At 38.0% G+C, this 14,030-nt stretch overlaps 1 protein-coding gene across 1 annotated transcript in view; it reads left to right on the top strand.

The window, feature by feature from the left end:
- Positions 1–13,789, top strand: part of LOC101739410 (connectin) — a 72,790-nt gene extending 59,001 nt beyond the window's left edge. The window contains exon 3 of the mRNA XM_004928389.4: positions 12,468–13,789. Coding sequence (XP_004928446.1) covers positions 12,468–12,892 — 425 coding nt within the window. The 3' untranslated portion in view covers positions 12,893–13,789. The remainder of the gene's footprint in view (positions 1–12,467) is intronic.
- The last annotated feature ends 241 nt before the right edge of the window (positions 13,790–14,030 follow it).

Here is a 14,030-nt window from a genome sequence, read left to right as displayed (position 1 = left end):
CGCGCATACTCGTATAAAATAGTATGTATGAACGCGTTTGCTAATCTTTTCCCTTCACTTTCCCTTTTTATTTGCCTCACTAAAACGATCTGTCGAATTAACAAGGAATCGCACTGATAATGAATCCTTTTTTTTGTGAACACAAATGTTTGTGTATCCCTGAAGCACAATAAAGCCGGTAAGCCAATCTATGTAGAAAGGCGTGGTGGTAGCGTGTCTTTAATCATAATTTTACTTTGAATATCAAATGGAATTAAATTGACGATATTAGATAATTTAATCATCATTTTAATCAATTACAAAGTATGTACAAGCTATTACCTAAATAGTTCCGTGAGCTACAGTCTACAGTTGATCCTTTTAACGCTTGGGAATAGGCTTACCGATACCCGATCGAGGGAGGTAATAGACCAGGTTATGTCGGACTCCGGCGCCTCCAGAGAAGAAGAGGGAGAAGAGTAAGACTGAGGTATCTTCTTCTAATTTCTTCTAAAAGACTACGCCTCAAGAAGCACTGCGTGTCGTGGGCTACGCAAGACCCACCCCGCAATTCAGACTATCGACTAAGCCCCATCGCCTTCGCCGATACCCATTCTGATAATAGGACAAAATTTCATCTCCGGGAAGATCCCGCAAGACGTCGTTTTATTTTATGATTGAAGGATTACTAGTGGCCCGGAGACCTTTCCAGTTTCACCAGAACAGATGGGCGAGCAAAGGCTCAGCCAGGAGGGGGGCTCAGCTAGCAGCTGCCCGAGCGCCTCCGAAGGAGACCTAACAACTCAAGAGCAATTGCTTCGCGAATGAATCTACTACCGGATCGGAATCGGAATTGGAATCGCAGGACGTCATCTAAGGAGACACACCGTGAGCGGCATATAAGAGCCACCTTGCGACCGCCTCACCACTGGACCGACATCCGTCTGCCCCTACGGGAGCTGAACGGGGCCTTCGCGCCTGCGCCGTTTACTTCGCTTTCTTCACTGAGGAGCCGAGAGGGATCTCACTCTCTTTTGCGTTCCTCAGCCTCACGGGGCGCATGACCAGGTCGCAAAACCTATCGTAGCCTCCCAGGAACTCTGGTCTTCTAACATGCGGGCGACTAAGAAAGAAGAGAACTCGAGAACTAGCCGCGAGTGATCTCAACGCGGTGACACTTCAAGCGTGTGCTGAGCGTCATCGTCCAAATGCCCGCACTGGTGGCAGCCCGGATGCGGCTCTCTCTTGCAGACCTTCCATAGGTAACTCCCGAACCAGCCGTGTCCCGAGAGGACGTGCGTGAGGTGGAAGGAGAACACGCAGTGAGTTGATCCTACTTGGATCGTTTGGTTTACACATCGACAGCATTGAAAATAGGTAGAACAAAAAAAGAATCACTAAATTTACTAGTTTATGTGATATAAACCACGATTGCGTGGGACAACCCTATAAATATCTAACCTTTTATACGAATACTAAACAAAATGGATCTTAATATACATCTACAACATTTTATGGAGGCTCTTCGATTTTCTCATTTTATTATACCACTCCATGGAATTACGCTAAGGAATATAAGGAAGTTACCTTTCTTCTATTTATTACGCCACCTACTATTGGAACAGTTTATCTGTGTTACCAGGAACCATTGTGCTCATTGACAAAGCATTTTCAGAGGTCGTAGCTAATTAATTATCTGGCTCTGGAACTGACCCCCCTTCCCCAATGCTCACCGAACGCTACGACCTCCCCTTCAAACGAGGTTTAAAAAGGTCTTTGAGCAGTAGCGACTAACGGCTTAACTATGCCCCTCCCATAGCCACAGCCCACTGAGTTTCTCGCCGGGTTTTCTCGGAGAGTCGCGTTTCGGACCCGGTGGTAGATTCTGCGAAAACCTGCCATTGCTAGAGTTAGTGTTAGCAACGCCCCCAGGTTAGAGCCCTGAGAGCTCATCTACTTGTTAGACCATGCTGGCTTAGCCTCTCAGGGCTACTTCCCTGGCTTAGGAATGCTGTGATGTCGTCGTGGCCTAAAGGATAAGACGTCCGTGAGCGATGCACCGGTGTTCGAATCTGAGGCGGATACCAATTTTTCTAATGAAATACGTACTCAACAAATGTTCACGTTTGACTTCCACGGTGAAGGAATAACATCGTGTAATAAAAATCAAACCCGCAAATTTATAACTTGCGTAATTACTGGTGGCGGTAGGACCTGTTGTGAATTTGCGCGGGTAGGTATCACCACCCCGCCTATTTCTGCCGTGAAGCAGTAATGCGTTTCGGTTTGAAGGGTGGGGCAGCCATTGTAACTATACTTGAGACCTTAGAACTTATATCTCAAGGTGGGTGGGCGTATTTACGTTATAGATGTCTATGGGCACCAGTAACAACTTAACAACAGGTGGGCTATGAGCTCGTCCACTCATCTAAGCAATAAAAAAGGAAGAAAAAAAAAGCTATGCCCCAAAAATTACTGACGTGTAATGAATACCTTAGGTCTCTTTAAAACAAGCTATTTTCGTGAAATCATTTAGATTGTAAAGAAAGTTTTTTCTTAAGTAAACAGCAAGTTTATCGTAGAGATTACTTCAATTTCAAATTTTATTTTTGCAAAAGAAAATTGTAATTATTAAATAAATAGCGTTCGTTCGTCAGTGACGGTGATTCTGCATTAAAAAATAAATAAATAAAAGCGTCTCGTAAACAAAGTCAGTTTCAAAAAAAATTGAGTTAATCTGAATAAAACCACTTAAATAAAGCTCTACATGACACGAAAAGCTGAAAAAACAAAGCTTGAACAGAATATTTGTACCCTTGTTACGCGTTGTCAATACTGGAACCCTTTTCGGGCGAAGCGCCGATGAATTTTCGCAAACCTCCGAAATCAAACTGGCCGAATCTGTGACCATCTTGCTTCACCTCTGAACCATAAATTAGTGGTCCTCTGACAGACTATCCATTACGTTCAAGAAAGCTGGGTCGTTCCACGTAATCATGCATAGTATCAAACTAAACGAATGAATCTAGTTACGTCCTGACATGTAAAATGAATGTTTTAGATAATAAATTTTAAATGTCTCAGATGAAGGTAAAAATATTTAAGCTTTTCCATTAAATTTGCTGTCAAGGTAGCTTTTTTTTACGCAAGATGAGCAGTCGGGCTCACGGGTCACGCCAATGCTAATAATGAACATTTTCTCAGAATAATATGCTTATCAGAACGCAAGACTGATTGCAGTAAAAATATATCGGAAGTTGTTAATATACCCCGAAGTACTCATCGAACCGTGGTTCCATTGCGCATACCGGCACTTTGCAATTGAGTACATACTACGCTTGGTATACTTAACTTCGCTTTGCTTGAAAATGTAAGCGCATCAACCCCTTACAACCACACCATCCAGGAATGAGTGACGTCACTAACATAATTTCACGACGGCCGTGGTACGGGAGAATAGCTACTAACACTAAAGCGCACGACGAACCAAGCCGGCCAAAACGGCCGTCTGGTGTAGTGATGGTCACTACACAAGGGGGTCGCGGGTTCGAATCCCGCCAAGGGAAGATATTTGTATAATAAATATAAATGTTTTTTCCAGGGTTATGGATGTCTATTAAATATATGTATGTGTATAATAAAAATCTTACATTTATATCCGTTATCTGGTACCTGTAACACAAGTTCTTTACGAACTTATCACAGGACTAGTTAACGTGGCGTGATTGTTAGTAAATATTTATATTTATAAAGTTTAAAAGCCATGGTCTTAAGCGTAGGTAAATGCGAGAAATGGACAAAAGAACCCAAGCAGCTAAGCCGTTTTCAGACTACGCTATAATATAATAGCACATAGTATGTAGCTCATAGCACAACAATATCGTACAGTATACATTGTTATGGACACGTGCACACTGTACAGTACTGTATATTATTGGCTAAGTATAGGCTGCTAAGTATAGCAGCCTATATAAGTTAATAAGGCTATAAGACGTTCATATCTGAAATACTTTTAGGGGAATTACATGTGGAATGGCTCACAGTAATGGTGCTAAACTTTAGAGAGAGCAATAGAAGAATTTATATTACAAAAATATGGTGAAGACTTGATATATTTGATCTATCGTGGACCGACTTTGGAGAAATTGCAGTGGTAGTTTGAGAAGGCCAAGTTCTAGGTCACAATTAATAGCAGCACAGACCGTAGCCTGCGGCCCTGTTAGTACCGGACACAAGTAATTCAACGTGTGCAGTTAAATGTGATTAGAGCGTGGAGTGATCTTTGTGTGCTAGCTTTTTTTTTCTTTACAGCCCACCTGGTGTTAAGTGGTTACTGGAGCCCATAGAGATTTACAACGTAAATGCGCCACCCACCTTGAGATATCAGTTCTAAGGTCTCAAGTATACTTACAATGGCTGCTCCACCCTTCAAACCGAAACGCATTACTGCTTCACGGCAGAAATAGGCAGGGTGATGGTACCTACCCGCGCGGACTCACAAGAAGTCCTACCACCAGCTCCAATAAAAACTAGATTAAGTGCGAAGGACTTTTATTTCTTGATGTAAAACACGTGCACGTACAACCAGAATTTTTCGTGCAACTGCAACTAACTGTGTTGCCATACTTATTATTGTGTTCCCAGATTTAAAAACCATCTTAAAAAAAATTATGTTTAGGGTTGCCCTAAACAAAATGAAAACAACTGCAAATAATTTATACTTCGTTGCATAGGTAAATAGAATCGCAGCTATTTATCAATCAAAGTACAAAGAGCCTTCACAGAAATATGAAGCGTATTCAATCAATCATACTAAGTATTACCCTGCAAGTAGAAAGGTATTTGAACGATGCTAATAAATACTTTCACGTCATTGATATGTAAATTCGTTTTTGTCCAACTCAAATCTAAAGAGGGAGTCGTGTGAGATGGATTTGTTAAGCTGTACCAGCTATTGCATGTGCAAATTGGAAAATGCATGTGCTAAAATATATGGGGCACGTGTGATATGATTTTGATATTTCAACGTATATAGCATAGCAGATGTTTGAAGTCGTCGTGGCCTAACGGATAAGACGTCCGGTGCATTCGTGTTGAGCGATACACCGGTGTTCGAATCTCAGGCAGGTACCAATTTTTCTAATGAAATACGTACTCAACAAATCTTCACGATTGACTTCCACGGTGAAGGAATAACATCGTGTAATAAAAATGAAACCCGCAAAATTATAATTTGCGTAATTACTGGTAGTAGGACCTCTTGTGAGTCCGCGCGGGTGGGTACCACCACCCTGCCTATTTCTGCCGTGAAGCAGTAATGCGTTTCGGTTTGAACGGTGGGGCAGCCGTTGTAACTATACTCGAAACCTTAGAACTTATATCTCAAGGTGGGTGGCGCATTTACGTTGTAGATGTCTATGGGCTCCAGTAACCACTTAACATCAGGTGGGCTGTGAGCTCGTCCACCCATCTAAGCAATAAAAAAAAAAAGATGTATTCATATTAGCAGTTTATCGAAATTTAGGTAATAAAAAAATTTCCATATAAGTTCCGTAGTCCAATTCAAGATGGTGCAGTATATAAATGTTTGCGTTAGTGCTATTATTCAGAAAATAATCAGAAAAATACGTTTGTCTAAGTTAAACGCAGCCCACGTTTTCATAGTATATTTTCCCTATTGTTTATATTCCCCTTAGTTCTATTATAGGTACGATCGTGACTGTACCGTCATTCGTAGGCGGTCGTGATCACTCTGAATTTAATGGACTACAATTTCGTCTTTGGCGTTGCCCTTGGTCATCTATGAAATGTACTAATAACGCTGCTACTAAGATGTTATAAATATGAAATCTACATATTCTCCATCGATCGAAATTAATAATTTCCGATTAATAAATCTAAAATATAAAAATTCATTTAAACTGAAAAATAAAATTAACAATCAGAGCCGCAAGGAAACATATAATTACAAAACTATTTCCTACGAAACATATTCCCATGGAAAACAAGATAAGACTATCATCATATTAATATAAAGAAACAACATGGTCATAAGAAATAACGATCTAAAAGTTTTTCTAATAACCCAACGCTACCTTTATGAAAACACATGAATTGAACAATAACATTTTGAATACGTAGTAATGTTAGACCGGAATTCACATGTCAGGGGAGGCTCTGAAGCCGAAGACATTTCAGCAAATTCGATATTGTACAAACAATGGCCTAACGATGTGTGCAAAGCCCTCGGCTCCGTCAAGGATCCCGAGTCGGTTGCAAACGACGCTAATATGTCGATAAACTCGATATTCCGGTACTCGATACGTATAATAATCGGTTTATATCTCGCGCACATTGCCGATAAATCACGTGTTCGGTACGCTACGACTGCACCTATATTTTGTTGAGGAGACCGATAAAATTCCCCTCCCTCATTCTCGTCGAGGAGTAGCCGTTTTTATTTCCACATGCCTACGCTGTTTGTAACGCGTTTTGTTTCCTACACAATACTCATTTGATTATTCACGACTGTTACGCGCGTTGTTCTGAAAAATTGTACTTTCATCGAGTCGCGTTTGTCTCGCTTTTTGCAATATGTTACAAGTCTATATTGTTTTTTTTTTTTTTTGTTTGCGTTTGCTGTAATTTCTTTGTTGTTGGAAACGTTTTGCGTTTTTTGTATACATAACACAATACAATAAAACGAATTCTGTATATAGAATGCACATTCCATAATTTAAAATGTTGAATAAAAGGTTTAGTGTCATATAGTGATATCCAATACTTCAGACAATAAAATACCTAACTGCCTTTCCTGTATTTAATATAAATACGAATTTCTTGACAATATTAAATTAAAAGTATTATACTTAAATAAATACGAAAACAACATCCAAAGTCCTTAATATCTCTATTTAAATTTATATTTTAAACAATATTATTTATAATACTGTGTAAGATTGAATTATTTCTTCTGAAGACGTATTTCTTTACACACATAATATTTACTATTTTAATAGACAAAAGAAATTTGTTCAAAACATAAAAACTATAAAAATATGTAGATTATACATAGCCAAGTGGCAACGAATTAAGAGGAACAAAAACCGCGAAACTAATTGAATCACTTGAAAAACGGTAAGCTTCCATAAAACTTCACCAATCGAGTGAACATAAAATTAAAGCTTGGAAATTAGATAATTTAATTACAGCGTTCCCGGCTAATTCAATTTATTACGAACGGTATTGCAGTTGAATATTTCCGTTCAACCCTACACAGAAAACGCGATGAGCGATATCAGATAATATTAATTTTCTCCTTATATTAAATAAGTGAATTAGACCCCTCGAAACTTGTGTTTGACAGAGTGCGCTTCCAAGGAATAAATTTATTCGAACTAAAGGACGCCCGTGACCTGAAATTTTCTTGAAACTTATATAAAGGCAAGCCTCAATTACGTTTTAACAAGAACTAGAGGTCCACAGTAGTCGAAATTCGACTATAATTAATTGGAATTGTAAGTTTGTACACATACTATAATCACAAATTTCGCTGAGGCTACACTATAAAAATATATTAATAAAGACAAACAATATTTAATCTATTCTCAATTTAACCACAGACGTCAAGAACAAAAGTTTGACAGTAAATAGTATGTATGTGTGTGTGCGTCAAATACATGGTATGTGGTGTTAGTAATGTTTTCTTTATTGATTTAATGTATCTTTTATGCATTATTTTAAAAAAATATTAGCATTGTGCGCTTCTTCTCTATATTCTCTATAAGTGTGGAAAATTTCATACTCCTCCGTCCGCGCAATTTTTGTAAAAAGGGATACAAAGTTTTTGCGTCACGTATTAATATATAGATTCCGTTAGAATTTAAATTTTTTTTTTATTTTTTTATTGCTTAGGTGGATGGACGAGCTCACAGCCCACCTGGTGTTAAGTGGTTACTGGAGCCCATAGACATCTACAACGTAAATGCGCCACCCACCTCGAGATATAAGTTCTAAGGTCTCAGTATAGTTACAACGGCTACCCCACCCTTCGAACCGAAACGCATTACTGCTTCACGGCGGAAATAGGCGGGGTGGTGGTACCTACCCGTGCGGACTCACAAGAGGTCCTACCACCAGTGATTACGCAAATTATAATTTTGCGGGTTTGGTTTTTATTACACGATGTTATTCCTTCACCGTGGAAGTCAATCGTGAACATTTGTTGAGTACGTATTTCATTAGAAAAATTGGTACCCGCTTGCGGGATTCGAACGCCGGTGCATCGCTACATACGAATGCACCGGACGTCTTATCCTTTAGGCCACGACGAATGCTCTTATTAATAATGTTCTCTGCCCTAACTCTGGTTTACTACAATGAGGAGTCTTAAAATGAGATAAATTGGACAGTCGCGGACGAAATTGAGAAATAGATAATTAGAAGATAAATAAGTTAGTCTAGACTAACTAATTGGGTGTACCAATCGGAGTGAAATGAAATGAAAACAAAAGACGACTATTTTCGTATTCTATCCGTTTTCATTGATGTAGAAATATGGGCACTTGAGCCTGCAATTTATTAGCGTGTAGCTTATCTTAAGATATACAGCGTTTTTTTAAATAATAACTTATTACTCTTCCGGACCGATTTGACTACGGGAAAGAATAACTATTATTGGTATTAACCTGGTAATTAAGTAGTTACTGGAGCCCATCTATAACGTAAATGCGCCACCCACCTTGAGATATAAGTTCTAAGGTCTCAAGAATAGTTACAACGGCTGCCCCACCCTTTAAGCCGAAACGCATTACTGCTTCACGGCAGAAATAGACGGTGTCGTAGTACCTACCCGTGCGGACCCAGAAGAGGTCCTACCACCAGTAAATAGGAATAAATCCTTAAATTTTTTTAAACTATAAACGAAAACATTGTTTTTATTTATCCATTTATTTATTTCGGGTCACCTAATCATAAATAAAACAAAAGAACGTAGATAAGTATGAGCGTGGTGTTAAAAATTTAAAATTACATAGCGAAATTGTATTCAGAAACTTATTATGGATTCAGCGGTGAACCCGCTAGCGCAAACCAGACTGTGACGTAGGAAGCATGATTTACAGCCAACCTGGACTTAAATTATAGCTTATTGAATGTAACACCAAATATTTCTTATAATATTACGTCAAATATTTAATATCTGCCACTAACATGAGAGTTTAGTTTAGTTTAGTTTAGTCTTAGTATTTTTTTTTCCTTTGTTACATTCTTTTCTTTGTAACGTAACATTATTATTTTTTAGATACGATATCTCCCTATGTCATGGTAACCGGAAACACACATATCAAAGAGGAATAAATATAGCTAATCTCCGAATGTTGACTATTAGCAATAAAGATCACTCGATCGATAACTTAAGCTGCTTATTCAAAATGTGTTGTTACACAATTGTGTTCTTCATATATATTTTTTATTTTTTTTTATTGCTTTGTTGGGTGGACGAGCTCACAGCCCACCTGGGGTTAAGTACAACGTAAATGCACCACCTACCTTGAGATATATGTTCTAAGATCTCAGTATTACAACGGCTGCCCCACCCTTCAAACCGAAACGCATTACTGCTTCACGGCAGAAATAGTCAGGGTGGTGGTACCTACCCGTGCGAACTCACAGAGGTCCTACCACCAGTTTAGACAAGCTAAAGGCATATCTGTTGTGAAACACTACCCATCGTGAGTTGAAAGTATCATTTGTTTTCTAAACGGGTTTCTAAAAGTTAGCGGAATCGTCATGAACTTATTGAGATGAAGTTATTTGTTAAGTAAATTTATTAATATATTCCTCTTAATACTGTATAATCTATTATATGTATGCATGTGTGTATATATGTATGTATATGTATATGTGATTTTGTATATATGTATATATATACTTTTTTTGTATGTATTATTAACTTAATATAAATTTCATTGCACCTACCACTATTTACTCTGCACTACCTTTGGTTGACTGGTAGAGAATGCCTTAGGCATTAAGTTCGCCAATGTAAATTCTACATGAAGTGTAATAAATAAAATAAATAAATAAACGGGGACTGCGCTTTCCGTTCGGAGCTGATGAAAGCTTTCGAATTATCCTACAAGTTTTGGGTATTTGATTTTGTTACATAATGTTATTTACTGTGCTAGCCGTTCATTGAACGTAATAGGTAGGTCCCGAAGAACTGAATACGCCACTCGATATCTTTTGTCTTCCCGTTCATTTTAGTCCGACTTTAACCGACTTTGTTTATTGAGATACTTTAAATTCACTGAAAAATTTATTCTCCTTCAATAATAATAATAATAAATATTTACTAACAATCACGCCACGTTAACTGGTCCCGTGCTAAGTTCGTAAAGAACTTGTGTTACAGGTACAAGATAACGGAAATAAATGTAAGATTTTTATTATACACTTACATATATTTAATATACCTGGAAAAGATATTTTTATATTTATCATACAGATATCTTCCTTTGGCGGGATTCGAACCCGCGACCCAAGACCTTCACTGTCCCACTAGGTGAGGTCGGCACAGCGAATTTTTCTATTCCATTCTCTTCTATCAGACGTTACACTCACTCCTCTTTCTCTCATATCGTAATTCACACACTCCATCCATGCCTTCTTCCCCCCCTACCATTTCCATACATCTCCTAGTCACGTGCATCTCCCCTCTACGCATCACATGTCCATACCACGCTATCCGAAACTGAAAATTTATTGAATTTAAATTCCACAAACGAACGATAACGTAATAGAACATTTTACTACTAAATCTATTATCAATACATTTAGTCACCAGTTATAGCTAATGGTGTGGATATTGTAAGCGCAACCAACCCTCCTATTTCTGCCCCAAAGCTGTCACCAATCAAGTTCTAGCTTGAGGGGTGAGATAGCCGTTTTGCATAACAAATGGGACTCTGTCCTCATCTTTCAAGGTGGGTTAACACTTAATATCAGAGAGCCTTGAGCTCGTTCATCCATTCGAAAAACGACCTGATGCTTTGTTGCATTTTAAAATAATACTTTTCCCTTTAAAACACATCTGCTTTACCAATTATACTGTTAAAATTAATGTTACATGTTATCGGCTTACTTAATGCAATCTTTTAATTACAGTCACATTGTAGGTAAATATGCCTTTAAATTTCGACTTTTTTATTAACGGAGCGAGGAAAAATTTAACTTTGCCGCGTTATTATGAAAATCATTTTCGACAAACCCAATCAAACTAAACTTAGTGGAAAATTCACTGAATCGATCGACTCGATCAATATAAAAATAAATTAACTCCGATTAGAGAAATATCCTTAATTCCGCACAGCGGCGGTCTGGTTTGCGCAGAATAAGTGTCCAGTACGTGCCAAGTTCGGATAAACGCCATTTTTCTTAGTTCACGCCAGCTCCAACTATCTCCCCGCGGCAGGTTGCGCTGCTGGCTACTCTCTGATAATCCCGACGCCGCGCGAATGCAAATAAAATGGATCAGCACTGTGTGATATCGCATGAACGTGCCCGCCATACTTAAGCATTACACTTTACCGTTATTGTTCGTGCAATCAAAACAATTACCGCCTGCTTTTTGGAACGAAGTTTCTTATGGGACGATGCGGAGGGGTACCCTAACCGGGAAAAAACGTCCGTAACGTAAGATTTTTATTAGTAATTAGTACACTGTGCTACGACTTAACTTTGTAATAACGTACAAATTAGTAATGCACACAGTGTACGACTTAACTTTGTAATAACGTACAAAAAATAACATATTTTTTTATCCTTCATTGACCACGATCTCAGAGCGTTCGTTTGCGCAATACACTAACTCTTATGCAAACAGCTGTGAATGAAGTGTACCACAATAAGTTCGCGCGTTACTGAATGACCGTGGGTTGTTGCGAAACCTCCAGTTTTATTTTCTTTATACCTCGAATAGAACTTAAAATTAATATTTTTATAATAAGGAACTTCGTTTCTATCCGGTGTCCCACGACACCACACATCTTTTTTTTTTTGCTTAGATGGGTGAACGAGCTCATAGCTCATCTGGTGTTAAGTGGTCACTGGAGCCCATAGACATCTACAACGTAAATGCGCCACCCACCTTGAGATATAAGTTCTAAGGTCTCAGTATAGTTACAACGGCTACCCTACCCTTCAAACCGAAACGCATTGCTGCTTCACGGCAGAAATAGGCGGGGTGGTGGTACCTACCCGTGCAGACTTATAAGAGGTCCTACTACTACACTTTTCATGACTGCATAACAATTATACTTTAGTTTTATTAACAACAAAACAATAGAGCGTTACAAATCAGAGGGGCATTGTAAGGAAACAACTATAAAAGCGTAATGTTTAGCGCTTTTGAATTGTAAGGCTCGCGTTCGAAAAAAAAAAAAAAACGTAAACCAAAACACGCAATCTAATTATTGTTCTAATTTCAGGTAATCCGCTCGACTGTAATTGCCGGTTGTCCTGGATATACGTTTTACGTAACGAGACCCAGGAGAGCACTCTACGACACGCCCTCGAAAAAGTCTCGTGTATCCAGGATCCAGAGAGCGATAGACATCTCAACGACCACGTCGAAGCGACTAACGCTAAAGATAACGTCTTGGCCGATGAGAATTACGATTATTATGACAGAAACGACGACTACGGCCAAAGGAATAAATTTAAAACGAATAATGCCGTCAAATTGTTAGATATTCCATTAGATACGTTGCCGTGCCCTAAAGATTTGTTGCAGTCGGTAGAGGAATCGTACGGACATCCCGTGCAAAATGAGATAAGGCTTAAGGCATTCTCTGGCGGCAGCTTTCTCTACCATCGTTCGCTCTTGATCGCATTACCGCTATTGTTTCTCTAAAAACTTTGATATAAATGATAGTATTTGTGATATTAGATTTAAAATAAAATAAAAACGTGTAAATACCTATCGCTAACTCAAATATTAAATCGGAAAATTTTATCATTGAATCTAATATATAAAATTCTCGTGTCACAATGTTCGTTCCCATACTCCTCCGAAACCGCTTGACCGATACTCAAATCAATGAAATTTGTATGCATATTCAGTAAGCCTGAGAATCGGCTACTATCATATTTTTCATACCCCTAAGTGATTAGGGTTGTCCACCCCTAACATTTTTTTTTTTATTCGGACACGTTTTTGTTATGATGAGGTATTATGTGGTTGAATGAGGTTTTGTTATTTTTATTATATATTCCCTCATCGTTCACAGCACTACATACCTCTTTCACTCATTTACCACATCCTTACACACTTACAATAAGTTAGTTTTTTTTCTACACTAGAAATTCCCTAGAAATCTTATATATGGCAAAACAATGTTTGCCGGGTCAGCTAGTAATAATCTAAAACTGAATCGATGTTTGTTGTGAATATATTGTTTAAGGATAAATTGAATTTATAAAGATAAATTGTATGTAATGGAAAATCCTCTGTAGATTAAGTGAATGCGTTATTCGGGAGACATTTCGAATGAGAGGCTCCTAAAGCCGGCCGGCTTAAAAATTATCTAGGACGCTTCGGGAAATTTTCCCAGTTGACTTTTCCGCTTCGTAAGATAAAATCTTTCAGGTAATTTTTTTTTCTGCTTTAATTAAATGTCGATGCTAAAAATCAAGGTTCGTATGTAAACAATTTTATCCGTGTAATTATTTTTCCACCAGTCCCCAATCTATTTTCGAAAGCTTTTAAGCAAACTTTGATCTCAATTCAAGATCAGTTTACTCTCTAATAACCTACTTAATATTTCTTATTAGTAACTTTTTTGAATAAACTATTAGAAAAAGAAATTAGACATTTATTTACTCAAATTAGAAATAAATACAGTATAATATAGTAAAAAGTTGTGGCAGACTAAATTTTACGAAATATCTTTTTCAACGAAGGAAAAAGGTTTGCTTTGAAACTAAATCAACATAATATTTGAACGTGCAATGTGAGCGAATAGTATTGTCACAAAAAGCTTAAATGCTTA

This window comes from Bombyx mori, chromosome 18 (assembly GCF_030269925.1).
Source record: "Bombyx mori chromosome 18, ASM3026992v2".
NCBI lineage: Eukaryota > Metazoa > Arthropoda > Insecta > Lepidoptera > Bombycidae > Bombyx > Bombyx mori.
This window is presented reverse-complemented; position numbering and strand designations above follow the sequence as displayed.